General features: G+C 35.3%; 2 protein-coding genes across 2 annotated transcripts in view; one reads left to right on the forward strand and one right to left on the reverse strand.

Moving 5' to 3' along the window:
• prkacba (protein kinase, cAMP-dependent, catalytic, beta a) overlaps nt 1-8,581 on the reverse strand; it is an 11,030-nt gene extending 2,449 nt beyond the window's left edge. The window contains exons 1-8 of the mRNA XM_016461101.1: nt 8,336-8,581; nt 6,660-6,721; nt 6,446-6,574; nt 2,331-2,429; nt 2,085-2,167; nt 1,860-1,986; nt 1,668-1,763; nt 1,468-1,590 (exon numbers count right to left, since the gene is read on the reverse strand). Coding sequence (XP_016316587.1) covers nt 1,468-1,590; nt 1,668-1,763; nt 1,860-1,986; nt 2,085-2,167; nt 2,331-2,429; nt 6,446-6,574; nt 6,660-6,721; nt 8,336-8,513 — 897 coding nt within the window. The 5' untranslated portion in view covers nt 8,514-8,581. The remainder of the gene's footprint in view (nt 1-1,467; nt 1,591-1,667; nt 1,764-1,859; nt 1,987-2,084; nt 2,168-2,330; nt 2,430-6,445; nt 6,575-6,659; nt 6,722-8,335) is intronic.
• Nucleotides 8,582-10,083: 1,502 nt separating this feature from the next.
• ttll7 (tubulin tyrosine ligase-like family, member 7) overlaps nt 10,084-15,077 on the forward strand; it is a 108,274-nt gene continuing 103,280 nt past the window's right edge. The window contains exon 1 of the mRNA XM_016461110.1: nt 10,084-10,231. The gene's annotated coding sequence lies outside the window, so the exon portion shown is untranslated. The remainder of the gene's footprint in view (nt 10,232-15,077) is intronic.

A 15,077-nucleotide genomic window follows, 5' to 3' on the forward strand; every position in this document is an offset into this window, starting at 1 on the left:
TAAACCATCCCCTCACAGGAAACTTTGTGCTATTTCAGATTTTCAATACACTCCATTCTGGGTGATTTATAAGCGTTTTGAAAAGTGGGGACATGGGGTAATGTCCTGAAAAGTCACCTTCTCCTTGTAATACCTATGTCATACCTTTGTCATTATACAAATTGATGTCCTCATTTGTCACAAACACGCGCGCGCGCACACACACACAAACGTTTGTTTCTGTGAATTATGGGGACTTTCCATAGACCTCTATTGTTTTTAAACTGAATGTCCTATCCCCTAACCCCTAATTTGGTCCCCACAATGTAGCATAAACAAGTACACACACATTATATATATATATATATATATATATATATATACATTCTGTCTCAGCATCATGTCTTTGTGCTTGAGTCCAGACTGAGGACTTTGTCCACATCACAAGTCTTTTTTTGCTAGACAAAGAGAAATGACAGATCCAGCCTTGATAACACTCTCTAAACCTTCCTCTTTCTCTCCTCATCCTCAACTTCTTACATGTACTCTTCCTTTAGTGAGAATTTGGTTCAGAGATTGGGGGTTAGTGTTGTAGCAATTCAGAAAAACTGTAATATGTATGAGAATGTTAAAACTTGTTTAAACTAACTATTTAGTTTACTAATTTAGTTTGCTTACTCTAAAGATGTTATTTTTTAAAACAACTTAGAACAATATTTTGCATCATATTTTCTGTTATGTACTAACAAAGCAAATCAATTTAAATGTAAAAATACATTAGAAAAATGAGTAAAACTCCAAAAATACAAAAATATAAGTCCATAATATCACTTCCTCAGAAAAGAAGTCCATTCCCTGTTGTGCTCTCACATTAAAACCAGCAACATATTTGTTTAGAACAGTTTCAACAGATCTGTGCATATTTATGTTCTAATTCAGACGAGATGACTTTTCCACTAGAAAAAAGCATATGGATAGAGGACTCGTATTTTAGCCAGAAAGCAACAGTTTGAAGTTTAAAAGGTCTTAATGATGGATTTGTTTATCACAAATATGCAGCTTTCTGCTTGACAAGATGTTAATTGATAGACTGGAGTCGTGTGTGGACGTCAGCTGTTTGGACTCTCATTCTGACGGCACCCATTCACTGCTGAGGATCCACTGGTGAGCAAATGATGCAATGCTAAATTTATCCAAATCTGTTCCAAAGAAGAAATAAGCTACTTCTTGGGTGGCCTGAGGGTGAATACATTTTCAGCACATTTTAATTTCTGGGATTAATTTGTTTTTTTGACTTGTTCTGATATAGCAACCTAATTTTATTGTACTGATGGAGCAAAATAATTTGTGTAAATATAGATATTTAAAGAAATAGGGACAGAGTGCAGAGATACAGTAGGGCCAACACCAAGAGGGGATTTTACTGGCAATTACAGTACTGTAATAAATAAAATAAATCATAGTAAAAATGACTGAAATTCTTCTGACCTTGCCAGATACAATTTTCTCATAGATCTGAATAGGTTGATCAGCGAAGAAAGGTGGATATCCAGCAGCCATTTCGTAGATCAGAACGCCCAATGCCCACCAGTCAACAGCTTTGTTGTAGCCCTAACAAAGAAAAAGAGAAAACATTAAGGATTTGTTTAACTTCTAGAGGAGTGAGAACTACTGCCGTGTTTTCTTACCTTGCTGAGAATGATCTCTGGTGCCAGGTACTCTGGTGTACCGCACAACGTCCAAGTTCTGCCTTTGACTCGTTTGGCAAAGCCAAAGTCTGTTACCTAAATCACATTCAAATATAAGAGATATAAATAAAAGCTCATTAAAATATCAATTACACAACCAAAGTGCAGGTAACATTTAAGTGACTGGCACACCTGGATGTATCCCTGATGATCGATGAGCAAGTTTTCAGGTTTAAGGTCTCTGTAGATGAGGTCTAGAGCATGAAGATACTCGAAGGTCAGAACAATCTGAGCAGCATAGAACCGTGCGTTCTGCTCACTATGAGGAAAAAACATGCTTATTTCATTTATAAGAGAAAAAGACAGATAAAGGCACATGATAAAGAAATGTTATTAGCTAGTTTGTAAGCTGTTTACCTGAATCTTCCAATCCGTCTCAGATGTGAGAACATCTCACCACCTTGGATATACTCCATGACCATGTATAAATTTGAATGATCCTGTTAAGGTAATTTAAATGAAATCATTATAATGCTATGTAATACAATTAGTTTCTGTTTTCATGTAATAACGTTGATTTATTTCAGTAGCTTTATCTAAATCCTAGAATCACACCCTCTGCTCTGACATTGTATTTCTTTTCAATATAAATTGCATGTGTACCTTAAAAGCGAACTCCAGCTTCACAAGGAAAGGAAATGACACTGCTTGTAATATTTTCTTCTCGTTTAATGTGTGTTCTATCTGTTTAAGCTTCACCACCTGAAAAATCATCAAAAGCAGGAGGAAATATTGAATAAAAAAGAAACAAAAACAACCAGACTAAAATTCTACACATTTCAAATACTAAACAAAATATATTGCTTTTAACATACCAAAAGCATATCTTATGTAGAGCAGTGCAAATAAGTAAGGTAAAGTGGGGCTAGATGCTCCTTTTTATTAATTTAATTTAATAATTATTGTGAAATAATTTGTGAAAAAAGGTTCTGTCATGACAACTCTCGGAGGAATTGGCATGGTAATGTACATGACAATGTTAATGTATTTGGTCTTGGCGGAATAGATCTGCTACGCTGCTGCTGCTGCTGCTGCGGCAGAGCAAGTACCGAGATTTGCTACTGCCGATACATCCACAACATGCTGCTGTGAGCATGTAAGAAATATTGCTGCTGCAAATATAACTTACATGAAATAACCCCATATAGCGTACATGAATCACCTCGTAGCAGATCTATACAGGTGGAGCTGGGGAAGGTGGAGGGCTTCTGAAGCAAGCTGCAACTGCTACTGCAAGCACTAGTCATTTATTTGAATGTTGAGCAGCGAGCTCATTGGCTACCGATACAGGAGAGAACCAATCAGCTGTGCCATGTGATAATGATGTAATTAGGTCAGATTGAGTTAGACGTATCGGACTGCGCCATCTAGAGTTTCATGCCAGAACTCTGTATTTAAAGAATGAATGATTGATATACTGTAGTGTGTATAGGGTTTATTGCCAATTACTGAAAAAAAAAAGATGAATAGGATTAAAACCTCTTTAATGAAACTGAAAAACTTGTAGAGATATGTGATAATTTTAGGGATTCTCATTACATACATTTCCAGTATTTTGGTAAAATAAGACAACATTAACCTTTTTGTACCCTATTTCTAAAAACACCATCAGGCAATATTTGTGGATTTAAAATTGTTACAAAGTAATAATTGTGGTTTTAACGTGGCACTGATGACACTGTTTGCAATTTCAATTCATGAAGAAGTGGGATCCAGACGGAATGACTTAAGTAATACTCACAGTATCGATTCATATTTGACTCCTTTCGCCAACATAGCTAACGTTTTAATGCATGATCCTCTCAGTAAATTGTTATAACAATAATATGTTTTGGTTTCATAAGTTACATGACACCCCAGGTGAAAAAGACGTAGTATTAAATGCATTAAAAATATACTTGAAATTCAAGTAGTATGTTTATAATACATTTGTATTCCCAACATGCTTATTTCAAAATAATACATTTAATACGCACTTAGTATAGTATAATTTAAATATAGTAAGTATGTCTGAAAAAGCACAATTTAAATATATTTATTTTTCACCTGGGACTTTAGCAGTCTTGACTATGTGACAGTCAAAAGTGGAAACATCATTAGGCTGCTCGCTGCGGTTTGATCTTGTCAGCAGAGGAAGTTTCAGTTTCCTCCCTGCTCTGTAAATATATTTGTACCATTTCACATTATGTTCTGACACATGAAACAATGCCCAGACCAGCCAGACTCAACTGAAACTGACAATTAACCTGCTTTTGAATTTCCTAAAATTCCAAAATAACAATCAGTTTCAGTGTTCGAAAATGTAAGAAACTACTTGCTGTAAATTTGATTTGAAATAACTGAAGTCAACTGAATATCCCAATTTAGTTTAGAGCATACAAAACATAAAAATGCATTATATTGTTCTCTATAGGAAACATCGGGATTCAGTTATTTAGAATAAATAATAACTTACTTCTAAATAGAGGTATGCAAACAGAAATCATGCTCATTTCCATTTGCAAATCAGTTTTTACATTTTTCTGCAAAAAATGTCTTCTGTAACCCAGATAAAAAAGATTATATAAAAATCTAAACAAATTACGTTTATCCTACAATGTTTTGTATGTACAGTATTAGTGTTTTGATTAAGGTGTTTAATCCAAATGAGTGCAACTTTATATACAGTGGTGGCCAAAATTATTAGAACACTTGTACTTTCACCAGCTAAAAAAATGGTTTTAAGTCAGTTATTTCTATCTTTTGCTGTAGTGTGTCAGTAGGAAATATCAGTTTACATTTCCAAACATTCATTTTGCCATTAATTGTAATAATCCAGTGAGATTTTTGTCTGACAGCAGCCAGTGCTCCACACAGAGATCTGATCTGATCTGATCATCATCAGTCTGTCTGGAATGACATGAAGAAACAGAACAAACTGAGACAGACTCAATCCAGAAGAACTGTGGAGAACAACGTCTCCAAGATACTTCAAGAGACCTACCTGCAAAGCTCCCTGAGAAACTATGCACAGTACATCTCAGGCAAAAGCTGCTTTAAAACGCAAAGGATGGTCACACCAAATGTTGATTTAATTTAGTTAATAGAAGTTAATTGATAAAAAAATATATTTATAACATTATTTTTGACAGCATCCTCATTTTACAGCATTTTTACACAAGTGCCTAAAACGTTTTACAGTATTGTAGCTTTGGTTTCTTGAAGCATCTTGGAGATGTTGCCACAGTTCTTCTGGATTGAGTCTGTCTCAGTTTGTTCTGTTTCTTCATGTAATCTCAGACAGACTGGATGATGATCAGATCAGATCTCTGTGTGGAGCACTGGCTGTTATCAGACAAAAATCTCACTGGATTATTACAATTAATGGTAAGATGAATGTTTGGAAATGTAAACTGATATTTCCTACTGACACATTACAGCAAAAGAGAGAAATAACTGTCTTAAAACCATTTTTTAGCTGGTGAAAATACTATGTGGTGTTCTAATAATTTGGGCCACCACTGTAAATTGCGTAGCTAATTTATTTGCGGAAAACATACAGTAAAAAAGTTGACCTTACATAAAAATGAAGTTAGGTGATTTAGTTTGAACAACTTAAAATATTACACAGCAAGGACTTACAATGTCAAATTTGGTGCCGAGCATGCAAATCACTGATAATCGCTAATCACCCATAATAAACTTGTATAATTTGTGTTTTTGGTTAAAGCATGCGGACTTACAGAAATGAGCACATTTTTGTTAATTCAGAATGAATATATGTTTTAGCTCTATTTACTGTTAATATTTTAAATATGTTTTCTTTTAAGTCACCATCAGGGTGATTAATGTTCCCTTTGGTGAAGTTCCTTCAATTTTAATTATTAAATTCTTTATAAATTCTTTATTACATAAAGATAAATTATATGATTTTTGTTGAGGTTTGTGTCACTAACTGATACACAAATTAAGCAAACTTAGTTTAGTGGAAAGGTCTCGTTTGTAGCATTTGCATCAGTAATGCACAATATTGTTACTCAGTATTTCTCAGCTTCAAAATACAAGCTTATTGAACTTTATTGAGCTTGATGATAACTATAAAGTTTTAATAAAGTTTAAAAGAACGAAGCATTAATAATGGGGATAATAGGGAAGTCCACACCACAGCTATAACATTGATGACACAGAGGAATGGTATTTTTCCCAGCTGACGAAAGCTAAAAACAATGACTTCTAATCAGAATCCACAGATGAAAGAGCTGAGCCTTTAAAGCAGCAGACAACATAAAAGCAGTGCATAATAAACTCACTCATAATAAACAGAACGTGAACAGGTCTTAAATCATTTACTTTTGAGTTTATGGAACTTATTATGCTTATTATGTTCTCTAAAATAACAAGAACATCCTTAATTGTTATGGTGATACAACTATTTTTTCCATATCTTTATAGTAAAGTGGTAACACTTTACTTGAAGGGGTGTGCATAAGACTGACATGACACCTTCATAATCATGACATGACACATGTCATGAAGGTCAACCTAAAAATAAATACTTTCAAAATAACATACATTCTGCATTTCTAAAAGACCCAGTATGTACTCATTAAGAGACACCAGGTGTGTGTTAAAGAGTGTTATGTCTCATAGAAGTTCACAAAAACAAATGTCTTGCACAGAGGACAAAAATCAATTGCTGGGTCCTGCAGGAGGATATACAATACAGCATGCATACTCACTTTTTCTTTGTCCAGAATCTTCATAGCATAGTATCGTCCCGACTGTCTGTGCTTGACTAGCATTACTCTTCCAAAAGATCCAGTGCCAAGAGTTTTCAGTCTGTCAAAGTCATCTAGACACGATGTGCTCTGCAGAACCCAAGTCAGAAGTCAATTAGTTCTGCTAAAAAAACTGTCTCCGACTATCATGTTTATTGTAATAAAGCTCCCATACCTGTGGCTGACAGTCCCATTTTCTCAATAAGTCCTCTTTGGCTTTTGCCAAGAATTCTTTCACTAAATAAACAGATAACAGAATTAACATTATAAATTGAAAAAGGATAGCTCAATGCATGATTTTAAGATAAACAATAAACTGCTTTATCTAGAATAGAATAGAGCACAACTTTAACATGTTCAACTTCATTTCAATCCATTTAAATGTGTAACACAGAACTTATTTAATGCATCGAAGTTGGTCAATATGAATCATTCTGTCAGAATCCCCTGGGATTTCTAGTTCTGAGCATGGGAACTATATTGTAAGGGACTGAAATTTTATTTTATGTTTTTGAACTAGATTAAAAAGGGGGCAACTTTAAATGTCAGTGGAGCGACTCTTCTTTATCTCCCTGTCGACACCATATGTTAAACATAACGAAAAATGCAAATATTAAAAAAGGTGTGTTCTATAATGAACTGAAAGTTGCAGTGTTTGAGTGGAGTTTCATGTTATGAAAACACATTTCCAACATGTGAAACCACAATGCAAACGGAAACGTATTTTTAAAAAGTGCAAAATGGCTTAACAAAGGATGTGTTATAAAATGTGGATGACTTCTGCTTGTTTGAGCTCTTGCCATTTCATTTAGGCAGCAAAAGAGATGCTGTTATCAACTAATCCATCTTTTCATCTGGTTGCTCACTCAAAGGCATAATCAGTGAAAGCTACTCAATATTCTATCCAGAGAGATTATCGAAAGTAAAGGTTTAATATTATTGAGGAATATTATGCAAATTAAAAGGACAACACTGTCATCTTTTGATTATTTAATGTAGAACTACAACGAGTCAGCCATACAAGAGCAATGATTTCTTTTTGGATTGATCTTGATTTTATTGAGACTCCTGAAAGGACTTTAAAATGCACACAAATATGTTTTAACTACGTGATATTCAATAAAACAGTTTCTGATATTTATTAACAAATTAATAAACAAAAACGTGGCAGACTGAGGAAGAACAGTGAGACAACATTGCACTACACTGCATTTAACAAAAATCTGTTTACAGAATATTATCTCTCCATCATAACATTTCGTTATCATAAAACCAGCTACAACAAACTTTGTAATAATATAACTTTTGTGATATCAGTCTTAATAAGGTTTAGCCCGCCACCTGCACATGAGATTTGAATTGCATACGGTTGTCAGTGGATAATTTATCAGTAACAATGGTGTATTTGTTTATTTTTACATTTACATTTTAGCCTAGCAGGGCAACCTACAGTATTATCAGGTCTGCCATTAACTAGAAGAAAAGTTAATACTTTATGTATAGGAAACTTGATGTTTTAACACTAACAAGATTAGTGTGCTTTAAATTTTGCTGGCTGTGAGAAGCAAACTGGTCTCTTCTTGTTGAAACCACAAAAAGTCTGACAACAATCAAAGTGTATTGAAATATACTGTATGCACTTAGACAAGACTAACACATTTTACTCTGCACTCTTCAGTTAAAAGACCTACATCATATCCTTCAATCTAGAGGTTGTGAAAATCCATCAGATACTCTAAAGTATATGCAATGACTTTACTTATATCAAAAGTCAGTCATTTTAAGAAAACAGTCATTTTGTGCATTTAATAGAAATAATGAAATATTGAAAAATATTTCACTTTGACTTACTTGTTGCATCCCAAAGGATGGTATACTCTGACACATGTGGCCCCTCATTCTCTAGTCCTTTCTCCTGGTGCCCTTTTCGATACTTGTAAAAAAATCGGCTAGCTAACATGTCCAGCCTCTGAAGGGCAGAGTTGGTGCCTGATGACTGCCCAAAGTTTGGATCTTTTGTCTGGGCCATCACATGCACTGTTCACACTGAAGGAAGCTCTCAACTGGTTGACAACCACAAATGCTCTTCAGCTGAAGTCTCTAAAGCACAGAAGTCATAGTCATTTCCTGTTTGAGAGGCTTAGATTAACAAGCGAGTTTTTGCCATACCACTAACGGAGCTAGTTATACTTCCTGTTGGAGTATTCTGTGTTGATGAAGAAGTAAATACATCAGGCCCTTTGCTCAACACCCAAAACAGTGGAGAAAAACAAAAAGACACTCTAAAGTTCCAAAGGCCATCACAGGGAGAATGTAGGCTATTGATTCTCACTGAGAGATAACTTGTGAATACTACTACCCTGTAGAAACCAAGTGTTTTACTTATTCTTGAAAATACAGACTTACAGTTCAGCTATGTATAACTGAAATGTCAAGATATTGATCATATCATTTGATGAGATGTACATGCAGTATGTCTTAACTTTTCAATAAAAATGTGCATACAAAGTTTATGACTTAATGTAATGAGTTTAAATATAAATAAAATGTGTCTGGCTATTTCATTCATCTTATTGTTGTTGCTCATCTGTCATATGCGCTCTATAAAATCATTTCACATTAACAGGTTAACAAGTAGCTATTACTCAGCCCTGACTAATGTAATTACTAATGTAACTAGGCCTACTTTTTGTTTTAGCAGGATGCAAAACAAATATACCCGGGTGGTCAGTGCTTTCCTTAGCATATGAATTTCAATCACTTGCTCCAGAGATCAATTTGTAGCCTAATAAAACACTTGTGTTAGCAGTTACCAACAGATACTCTCACAAATAAAAACAAGCCAGCACATAAACAAAGCAAACGAAACCAAGAAAATAATAGCGTAGGCCGTGATGTGTTAAGTCGTAGCGCCATCAAGCGGAGAAAAGACGAAATAAACATCAGTGATGAAACTTATAGAAATTCTTAGTAGCCTACTGTATTTTAGTAAAACATCCATCTAGGCCAACTTATTCAAATTCACTTGCCTATCTTTTAAACAGTGATGTTACAACAAATGACACGTATAAAGTAAAGTGCGACTGTAGTTTATGTAGGCCAACTGTGATTTTTATTCAATCTTTTAGTTGTGATCTACACACATAGTCAGCAATCCTGAACATGCTTGAAATGTGGTTTATATTCATAAAATAACATCGAAAAAGAAGAAAATAAGATTATTTATTACTTTGGAAATGGGAAATATATGTAATATTTATTATTAGCCTTTTATTATTAGTCATCTGGAGTAAGAACCCGGATGGAAACATTGGTTTGTTGCTAAGAGTCCGTGCGCTCCGGAAGAGTCCATGTATTTCAGAGTGGGTAATTATGGTCACTCACTATTTTATGGTAATTATGGTCACTCACCACATGCTTCTTAATCCACTGTTTAGAAATAAACAGTAATTTATATAGATTCTATATGAAATACAAACTGACAAATTGTGGTTACATTATATTGTGTTATTAGTACTGTGTTAACAGTGTGCAGTCCACGCGCCCCTATTTGAGCAATGGATCGGTCCATCTTCATCGTACACTTGCGGTAACTGGACAACACACAGAGCAGATTGAGGGATTTAATTTAAAGCCAAACCTAATATAATATGCATTACAGCCAAAAATAATACTTATACACAAAGAGACAGAAAAGAAAGAGCAACAGCGACAGCATCGCAGACAGAGGCTGGAGCCTGTGTATAGGTAATTCACTCAAAACCTTCTAATTTTTATCATCATTGATCTGATCACTGCTGTTACATAGTTTATGCAAAATAATAACAATGTTACTGACAAATAATTATTCAATGACTTGAGTTCAGTGGCTGTAAGCCATCAGGATGTCTTGTGTGTCAGGATGCGGCGCATCTCTCATCGCATCCGCATCTGCCTCTTATAATTAATGATTATTTGTCACTTTAATAACATGCACCATAACCTAAGCATTATTTATAAGTTTGTAATTTTCGATGTGTAGTTTAGTTGAAGAGCTTCATAAATCCTGGCAATGCAGCACCGGTGTTTTATTATCATCTGGGCCTCCTTGTATCAGGGGGTCTTGCAGGGAATTCAGTGGCAAATGAATCACATGACAGCGCAAAGTAACCTGTTTTAACTGTGAGCTATTATGAAGACAGCAAAAGGAGAATTAAAGGAGAAAAGCAGGTGTTTGGATGTCGATCTGGACTTAAATACGGCCTATACAAAGGCCAGCACTTCCATCACATACAGTAGTGATCATGAATTAACTGGTGCATGCACACAAGCCAGATCAGCAAAAACCAGGAACAGGATGTATCTGTACATTTATCCACCCCATGCCACAGGATCTATTCTTCTTAGCAGTACACCTCATATAACATTTGGGGGCCATGAGTTTTGTGCTGTAACAGACCAGTGATTCAAGTAGATTACATCACTGAATTCCTCTGTTGATGGGAGAGAATGGTTTCTGGGATGAATTGATGTTGTTTGCGCATTGGTTCACTGTTTCAATAATTTTTTTTTCATGGATTGTTCAGAGTAGGATCTTTGGAGATTTCTGGTGCCCTTTTTTCTCGCATGCTGTAAGTAAAACTGGGGTGGTTATTTTGTTGCCAAGGAGACATATAGGCCTGTGTCTAAGAGCTGTTCCTAATTTTAGAAACGTACACACAACTTAACACCCTACGCTTAGTGTGACTTCACACATATACTTTATCAGGGGTTTTAGTATTTTCTCATTGCTTTATCCATGAAAAAGTAGGCTTAGCTATTTTTCATTACCAGTGCCAGAAAACTGGAACAATTATACCTTACAGTTTTAGTGCAATTGGCATACAGGTTTGGAACTGCGTCAGGGTGAGTAAATTATACTAAAATTTTTGGGTGACTATCCCTTTATGGGTAACTTAAGGTACTAATTTACACCCTTTAGGGGTAGAAGGAGCACAAAGGGTGCTGCCCAAGTGACAAGCTACAATTTTTGTAATGGAAATATTGGAATAGGCAGTTCAAGCAGTCATTATTGGTTATTTTGGTAATCGAAGAATTATTTGGATGATTAATTAAATAACCTTTTTTTAAGCATCAATAGTAAATCATTAAGGGTTTTATTGAATCATTTGTTCTTCTATGTTTTCAAACTGTTGAAATACATAATGTAATAGTATATGGGTGCATATATAATCCTGTTCTGTACTGGAAGAGAGACAGATATGCAGTAAAAATGCATTAACATCACCCAAATTAGTCGAGTCAATTTTAATTGTGACTTAAAAAAATATTATTCACACATTTTAATTAATTTCTAATTTCTAATAATTTATCAACTGTTTAATAAAAATAATAATTATTTTATTTTATAGTACAACTGTAAAATTGCAATAATTAAGCGTTAGCGTTAGTTCTGGCAGGTCACGTGAGTCAAGCTTGCATCAGCTGATTCTCAGCTGATCACATCTAGCTATAGGAATACGACACCTATCATCAATGCATTCCTATATAAGCTCTATTCAGTATTATTCAGCAGCTTTTCAGCTTGCTCAGGAGCAAATTACCCTCCTCCATCCCCAGCTCCTCCTTTCGCCACAGTCAGGACTTGGCTTTCTGATATTCCTTGCTAATCAGACTCCTTTATCTTTAATAAAGGGTTACACTTAAATATCATTAAGTACATTAATGATATCTGCCTTGTTCTGTTCTGTTAACCCTAGTGGGGTTATTATTGCTGCTCTCCCTGCTCATTCATGACAGGCTGCATGGATGGGCAGGGAGGTTTTTGCCCAGAACAGAACCATACCGCCAAACCAAACTTTATGCTAAGTATCTATCATTTTGACGATAGTGGTCCTGACAGAACTAATATTTATGTCTTCTCCTCTGTTGGTAACAGGTTTATAAACGCTTCTCAATACAAATGTGGTGAAATAAGTTATAAGCATCTCAAACTCACAGCTCATGCCGAAATTGAGTTCATAATAAGCAGAATTGTCTATGAACCGAGCCGCTCTGAGATCCAGCAAGTATATTTAATTACATTGCAGCCTTTGTTATTTGATAATCACACTAAGCCATATCATGATTCGATCATGATTTGATATATCATGCAGACCTTGTACAAACTGTTTGTTTATGCAAGTCAAGACCATATGCAAAAAAAAACAAAACAAAAACAAGACCATACAAACAAAAAGGCCGTACTCTTTTTCCATTCCAGTTTAAGAATGAGCTTGTTATTAGAGTATTGAGATGTTGTCTCAGATGCATACAGAATCTTGATTTGTGAGGTACTTTTTATGAATGATTAACAGAAGTGTCATTAAATTCCTTTTTCTTTAACTCACATGCCATGTTTTTTGATTTCCTGATTTGAAGTAATTTCCTGAAATTCCTTCAAATTTAAGGAGCAAGTTTGGTTGATATGGTCTGAATGGAGGCACAGATGACAATTAGTTGTCACATACAGTATGGCACGAGGCTTTGTGAGTCACGTTTTGTTCTCAATCACCAATATTTTGAACCTCTCCATTCGTCAACCTCTCTCGGACCAAATGGTACAAAGTATAGTATCCCAAAATGCTGAAGAAAAAGATAAATATTTAAATGGTAATATTTAGCCAGGGAAATTCATTATCAGTTAGTAGAATATGTACACTTGTGGCACAGGGAACCTCTGTCAGTGACATCTCTTAAGGCTGGAATACACTTCATGACTTTTAAAATCTGAACAGATTTATTATAACGTGTGGATAATGTCATTTTTGGAGCATGCCTACAAAAGAGCTATATTGGTGTGTATTACTTTAAATGCAAATGAGCTGTGAGAAAATGGAGGACAGCATACAACAGCTGATGGCAGAAACTATGGCAATGCAGGGCTGTCAGTCAGCTGCTGTGGGCGGGGCCTAAGCAATATGTAGTCACATTGTTTAGAAAATCAAAATGACATAGTGAGACTGATTTGGTTTAATGTGGATTAAAAAATAAAGTGTGGGTGGATTTTTATCATTGTAGGGTGTAGGGCTGTGCAATTCATTGAAAAACGGTTTCGATTTCGATTTTGGCCTCCAACGATTATGAAAATACAATAATCGAGATAAAACGATTATTGCGCCCCATTCCGCCCTCTTTTCCAGCGCTGCGCTTTCGTTCCTCCATAAAAGCCCAATTTCACGTGCAAATCAGTACAATCATGTAACGTGACTTTTGCAAAATGGGGGGTGCTTGATTTATAGAAGTATATTTATACATGTTTTTAAAAGCGTGAAAGAACTTGCGCTGCTCCTCAGGAAGATATATGCGCTCAGAGATGGAACAGAACACGGACATGTAAAGTCATCTTTTAGCTCAAGGTGCACGCCTAAACGGTCAAATACACGCAAAAATGTGTCAAAATGCAGCTCTTAGTGATTATTCATGTATACCTTCGTCGGTCATGTAATAAATGAACGTAAAGAGTTGAGAATGAAAATACGCGTGTAACGGTAAATTGGATCCGTGTGGCTCTTAAAGTGACAGCGGGCTATTTTCCTGCTGCGACTGTGTGCTTAATATTAATCAAACAACAAAAGACAAATTCAAAATCACACACTGGTCTTGAGTGAAGGACATTTGTAGCTTTAATAAGAAACAAAAAAAGTTAAATTCTTACAGTGAATACTATGCTGTTTTATTTTACATTTGATTATTCATTTCTGTAGTAGGCTGTTAAACTTCTTGAGACTTGCATAACAAAAAAAACATTAAAGCACAGTGTGTTTCATTTGTATCTTTTTATTCTATTGTATTTGTCCTTTGCTTTTTTATTACTGACAGTTTAATTATTTTCAATAATTTTGAGGACTTTTTGTTTGTTTGTCTGAAATTCTGTTAATCACTCGTATAAAGTTTTGGTCATATGGCCCCCTCATAATAGTGTTAAATAACCGTGATTACAATATTGGCCAAAATAATCGTGATTATGATTTTTGCCATAATCGAGCAGCCCTAGTAGGGTGGTTGTGTTCACTCACTGCCAACACACATTTATGTCCAAACAACATGTAAAAGTGGATTTTGCATAATAGGTGCCCTTTAAATATTGGTTGGTTTTTGTTCTAAGTGAGAGTAAGTGTAACGCTCAAGGACTTTTAGGCTACGTCCACACGAAGCCAGAGCTTTCCCTATCCGGTCTTTTTTTCCCCCTCGTCTCAAGAAATATCTGCGTCCACACGAAACCACGAAACGGACACAAAACGATGTAGTATACATGCCAGACCAGTATGTGGCGCTGTAATTCTGCCACAGAGATACACTAAAAACGGAGAATAAGACTTTGACGCATAATTTATGCGCATAAACCTTGCGTGCGGTATACAAACGAACATGGAACAATACATTTATTAATCTTTGATAATGTTAGTTAATAAAAAGACAATCGTTCAGTGTTTGTTCATGTTTTTGTTGCTGTTACGTGACGTAGCGGTGTCTGACTAGGGGCGAGACGTGGGCTGATGACGTCATCGTTTCAGAAAATATACGGATTCGCTGTCCACACGAAAACGCAAGGGCGGCGTTTTCAGATTTATCC

The sequence above is a fragment of the Sinocyclocheilus anshuiensis genome, unplaced genomic scaffold (genome assembly GCF_001515605.1).
Source record: "Sinocyclocheilus anshuiensis isolate Anshui unplaced genomic scaffold, SAMN03320099.WGS_v1.1 scaffold192, whole genome shotgun sequence".
In the NCBI taxonomy this organism is placed as follows: domain Eukaryota; kingdom Metazoa; phylum Chordata; class Actinopteri; order Cypriniformes; family Cyprinidae; genus Sinocyclocheilus; species Sinocyclocheilus anshuiensis.